The 6000-nt window shown below is 47.7% G+C and overlaps 1 protein-coding gene across 1 annotated transcript in view; it reads left to right on the top strand.

Annotated features, from left to right (window-relative positions):
- Positions 1-2310: 2310 nt before the first annotated feature.
- The window catches only part of LOC138516729 (vimentin-like), a 56844-nt gene continuing 53154 nt past the window's right edge, over positions 2311-6000 (top strand). Inside the window, exon 1 of the mRNA XM_069632062.1 lies at positions 2311-2851. Coding sequence (XP_069488163.1) covers positions 2353-2851 — 499 coding nt within the window. The 5' untranslated portion in view covers positions 2311-2352. The remainder of the gene's footprint in view (positions 2852-6000) is intronic.

Genomic DNA, 6000 nt, shown 5'->3' with positions numbered 1-6000 from the left:
ATTTATTTACACTTCGTTATCCATGCACATAAAAATATACATTGTTCTCCCTCAGTCAGATCAGGCAGTAATAATAGAGTTTCCTCCAGTGGCACTACATTCACTAATGCTCCAAGCATATTAATGGAGCTGTGTGGACGAGACCCTGGAGGCAAGCTCCTGTGTGTCAGTTTCCTATTTTTGCTGGGAGTATTTTTCCTCCCAATTTTTATTTTTTGGGAATATTAGGGAGTAAAAGTGGTCGATACACCCCTTATCTGTAGGGCTGTTTGTCCCTAAAAAGTATAATTGTCACACCTGCGACAGCCATTAACTCCTCCCACCCTAGGCATAACCTTAACCTTCTGCCTATCCCAGGTCCTCTGTCAACCTTACCCATTGGGCCGTTTGCCTTAAATCTACCACTGGAGCATGTGCAAATATTTAAATACCAAATTCAGTTGCATAGGACACATCATGTTCTTCCACGTCAGGCCCTTGAATCTTACATTCACTTCTCTTCGCAGGGCCCTGGGGAGGCTTTGGTGCATCACCTTCTTAAGAGACCTTTGATGATCTTGAGTCGTTGTTATCTCAAGTACAGCAGACAGGGTTCTGGACGTAGGTCTCCTGTTCTGGTGACAAGGCCTCAAAGCAACACATGGCAAATCCCTTGCTCTCTGTATAGCAAGAGACTGCTGTCTGCATCACCTCACTGACTACGCCCATGCAAGGCAAAAACGCCCATCTGCGGTTGCTGTTAATGCTCTAATTCAGGGTAGAATTGCTTGCTATTTTGGTGCTGTGCCATCCTTGTGAGCAGGTCCAGATGGGTTGCACGATCTGCATGACATAAGGCCTAGTAAGATCGCTTGTCCTGTCCTTCCTCTGCCCCCCCCCCCTTTATTTTGTCATGCCTAGAAATACTTGTGTACAGGGGCGTTATAAATGACATACATCATATCATATAATAGGTATGCAAATTGTTCTCCTCAATAAATACATGGTGAGCTAAAATTTGAGTGTAGACACTCCTGTGTGGGCAGCATGCCACAGAACAGGTTATTGGGCCTGTTGCATTCTTTGTAGAGGAGCTTTCTCACTTTTGGCAAAAGTTCCAGGCAAGGTGTGATGTTGATGACCACAGCCGATCAAACAGCATGTGTGTGAGCCCTGACGAATCCATCAAGAGTGCTCTATCCACACATATGATCCCGAGGGTCAGTGTCCTCGCTGCAGTGGTCCCTGATCTATGGACTCCACTGCCAAAGACCGTGTGGCCAGGGGTGTGGCTAGGTCTGGAAAAGACCCGGAGCTAGCCTTTTGGTTGTAGCTCCTGAGATTCTATCTGGGGCTACAACCAAAAGATCAGGGGCTGTAGCCCCCTTAGCCACCCCCTAACAACGCCTCTGCGTGTGGCAACATTCTGAATCCTGGTGCCCCATACAATTTCCTGTTCCTATCGGGTTCAATGAGTCCCTGCAGTTACAGGGGGGCGATTTTTTTTCTATCTAAGACTGATCAGGAAAATGCATGTCGTATAAAGGTCAAAGATGTACCATGTTCCTTGATGATCATAAAAACGAATAACAAAGAAAATTCGGAATTACTGACTAAAAACTCTCTTTCAATGTGTGTGCTAAATCTTATTTTGGAGGTTTTTAAGCGACAATAAAGCAGACAGGTCAGGCGCCACCTTTTAAAGTTATGCCACATGTCTATTGGGCAACACAATTATGTGCACTATGCCATAACTAAAGGATCCCTTTGGTTTCAAGCAGGGTCAGACTGGTACATGAATTCAGTTCAGGCACCAATGTAAAAGTAGCCCACACTCGAATTACTATCCTGGCTGAACAGCCTGTTTGAGTAGTACCCAATGGAGTGTTTTTGATAAACTATGTTGCAAATAATACAGTTGAGAACCTATTACTTAGTAAAACTGACCAGAAAATGTATCCATTGTGGATTAAAAACAAGCCCATACTCGATTCATGGGCTGGCACTTCTGTCACTGCCCTTTAGGCCGGGCCGAGCCTGGTTTGAAGCAGCCTCCTGACTCCTCGCTGTGAACAGGAGACCGGGAAACACCCTACAGCAGCCCTGCGCAGCTATGTGGCACGGGCATGCGGCACTCCAGGCACGCGCTTGGCCTTCAGAGCCTCATCACAAAGCAATGTTCTAATAGCTCATGAGATGAGCCGGGTCCCACCTGGGAAGTGCTCATCCTCCCAATTTAAATCCTGCCTTGCAGATGCTAGAGTTGCAAGATACTTGCTACATTCCTCGGCCTATTATAAGTAGCCGTAGTGCACCTTATCTCCCAGACCAGGAAGCGAAGCCTCCCAGATTTCGCCCGCTTACGTTGCTAAGATGAGGAGCAGCACCTCCTACTCCCAGAAGACGCTGACCGTCAGCGGCTCGAGCAGAATGAGGGTTCAGAGCCCGTCTCCCTCTCGGGTGGGCTTTTGCTCCACTGCTTCCAGCGCCCCGAGGGAGTCGGGCGCCTCCCGAGGCCGGGCAGGGTACCAAGGGTCGACGGTGAATGAGTCTTCCGACCTCCACCTCCAGCGGCCCAACGAGAAGCAGGAGCTGCAGGCGCTGAACACGCGCTTCGCGGGCTACATCGAGAAGGTGCGCTCCCTGGAGCAGAAGAACCGCGGCCTGCGTGAGCAGCTGGCCGAGCTGAGCGGCCGCTACGCCGTCAAGGGCGTGGCCGTGGCCGACGAGTATGAGCGGGAATTCCGGGAGCTGAAGGAGCTCGTCGAGCGCCTGACGCAGGAGAAGGGCACCGCCGACATCGAGAGGGGCAACATGGCCGAAGAGATCGACGTCTGGCAGGTGAAGTGCGAAGAGGAGCTGCTGCTGAAGGGTGAGCAACTTCGGCTAAATCCATGACTCAAAATAGAGCCTTCAAAAGCAGAGGCAACAGTGAGGCCTAATGATGACCCAGGCACATATTTTGTTATTCTTGAATTGCACTGTATTTCTGAGGCGTAGCCAGGATTATCTAGCAAATGGGGCCTGATGTAGTTGGGCCCACGGCAGTGACATAAATATCTGTAAATGCCCGCACAGCGCAGCTGAGTGGGCATTTACAGATTTTGGGTGGGCCTTGCCCCATACATGCCAACATTCAGATGCACCTGGGAGGGAGATTTCCACAGGGAAATCGGTAGACACACATTTTCCGATAGGAATGCATTGGGGCTACAGTTATTTTAGGCAGAAGACTGTAATATTTTTCACCTAAAAATCGGGAGTCTCCCGCCTAAATCGCCCCTCAGGCCCTAGCCTAGCCTGTCTACATCTCTGTTTCTGACTGAGGTCCCCTTTCAGATAAAATATTGGCAGTTCCAGCTTTTAGGGTCCGACCAAAATGTTTGCACTTAGGTAGGGGCGCCTACCAAAAAAAAAAAAACACTAATCTAGACATCATGCATTTATGGGCGCCTATTTATTATAGGAAAACGGACTTAAGATTGACCAGAGGCCATATGTACTATATGGCTGCAAGCAGAGCATCAGAAACCAGGATCTTTAAAGGAGGTGGTGTGAAGAAGAATAGTGGCACACTTTTCCTTAGCCGAAAATGCTGACATTTTTACACATTGTAAGACACAGAGGAAATTAGAAGGGGCCCAGGCTGGGGTAAGCACAATAGAGCAAGAGTCGGCCTCTTTTCAACAGCTAGTAGTTAAACATGCCAAGATTGCCATCATCCAGGCCTAGATTTTTACCCAATCACACTTTGGATTCTCAGAATTAATTTTCACTTATGGATCCAGAAGTTCCAGCAGTTAGTGTTGTTGCTTAAAAAGACGGGCCTGGATAAAGATGATCCCCATGTCATGGCTGGCATGTGGATGGTTGGTAGTTATTACATCCCTGTATTTCTAACAAAAAAGTAAAACTGCAAGTGATATAATGCAGTGTGATCTAAAAAAGATGTCTGGCTTGCATGTCACATCTCACAGTGTTCTTCTCACAAAGAGTGTCATTTAGGATTTCAGGATCAATAAAGAAATCAACAAGGCCTGCAAGATACACAGGGTAGTGAAGGATCCTACTGCACAGAGCTTTAACAAGGCCGGGGGTAGAGGGGTGAGCCCAACATGGCCCAAATAATGCCATCAAGCCTGCCTGCAAACCTAATTTCCCTGCGTTAAAAGTCACGCTATGTGACAATACAATTCTTCACCAGTGAATGTCAATATCACACATGTTTAGCTTGGTATCATTAGTTGCAGACATTTTGAGGTTCGAAACGTGCATACACCTGCCCCTTTTCCTCCTCTGTCACTAGATCTGTAGAGCGGTATAAGCAGTTCACACATGTGTATGTGGGAGGAGGCAGCATCTTAATAACGTTTGGACTAATAGTAGATGGAATGCTAAGTAAACAGTGAACGTTATCAAGTTTGTAGAGAAGAGCCAACTCTGTGCTGACCAAGAGCACCTTCAGAAAGGCAAACATAAGCTGCATTACTAGGAAAAGAGAAGGGATCGGCATTTTGAGTCCATGGAAAAGTGTCAAGTTGGTATTTTAAGACAGTGTGCTAATAGCAATGGTCAGTGACGACCACACCTTTCACCCTGGCATGAGTCAGTGAACACTACACATTCTTAACTCGGCCAAACTTGCTAAGGGGTGAAGTATGTTGTGAAAAGTGCTGGAGTAAAGTGTATGTGTTCCTTGAACCCTGCCTTGCCCAGTGCTTTTTTAAAATTATTATTTTTTTTTAATCGGTACCACGCTTACTGGCAGAAGAGAGACTCTGTTGCATTCCTTGGGTCCTTATAGCCACTTATTTTTGTGTGTTGGGCCAGGTCACCACCGTAGTCTCACCACGGATAAACCTTGTCCGAGGTAAGTCGTGACAATGGAGCTTGCCCATAGACCTGCATTGCCATCAGAAGCCATTTTCCACCGCTGCATGTCGCACAGGTGGACAGACCATATATAGATAGGTAGAGTGTATGTATGATACATACACACAACCCGTTGCGGGTTGAAGCCATCGTCTGATTGCCTGAACCAGGCTGCTGAAAGGAAGCAGGGCTTTTGTTAAGCTATGCTGTCCCGTGGTTCAGTTGCACAGTTAATTGGGCTGCCAGCCAGCGGGTACAGCCACGAACCAGTGGCATGTTTGACTTTCACATCATATGGTTTGTTTTCTTGTAGGAATGTGCTGGAGAAGTTCTTCTGTGGGCTATAGGGGGTGTGGGCAATAGGGAGAACTTGGGAGGGGCCGAGCCCACAGTGTACCAATGCTTGTCAGGTGCTATACTCGTGGACTGCCCAAATAGTGCAGCAGTGATATGGGGAGCAGAGTCATTAAGTGCTGGTGCACCTCGAACGCTTGGTAGTGTCTCATCCTGAAATATGGACCACCCAACAAGCACATACATCGCAAGCCTTGCTGTGGGACAACCACACAGGGAAACTGGCTGGAAAAGGCCCCCATCTCTTGAATAGACAACTGTGCAGTCGGGGGTTTACAAGGGAGGACAGTCACTGTGTGTGTCGTCCATGAAGCCGTTTGTGTGCCTCCAAGGCTTGCTGCGTTCCAAAGGGAGGAGGAGAACTGCGGGTGGAGGATTCTGTTTGTGTTCAGCAGGGTGGATGGCTAGTGGGTTCAGGGAGATAATCATAGGCATCTCATTTTCCGATACGGGTGGGAGAGCCTGGTGAGGCCTACTCGTGCAGTTTCCTGTGTGGAAGCGACTGCAAGGTCTTCTTAGCTGGGGTGATATGATCTGATGAATGCAGTTACAAACTGGCAAGAGTGACATATCGGGATAAAGTAAAATATATACTGAGCAACACGTGGTCTCATGGCGAAACTCCTGAGTTTGCATCCAACAGCTGCCAACTAACAAGTCCACTAACGGCTTGACTATGCTTATGGGAGAGAATACATTGACGATGTACCAAGAACTCCTGGTTGATACACTTGAAAGCTAATATTTTGGTTTGTTTACATGTAGAAATCACCACTGTTTGTTGGATTGCTCTCA

This window comes from Ambystoma mexicanum, chromosome 6q (genome assembly GCF_040938575.1).
Source record: "Ambystoma mexicanum isolate Mex_15411 chromosome 6q, UKY_AmexF1_1, whole genome shotgun sequence".
Classification (NCBI taxonomy): domain Eukaryota; kingdom Metazoa; phylum Chordata; class Amphibia; order Caudata; family Ambystomatidae; genus Ambystoma; species Ambystoma mexicanum.
The sequence above is the reverse complement of the archived record's forward strand: the minus strand, read 5'-3'. Positions and strand labels throughout refer to the sequence as shown.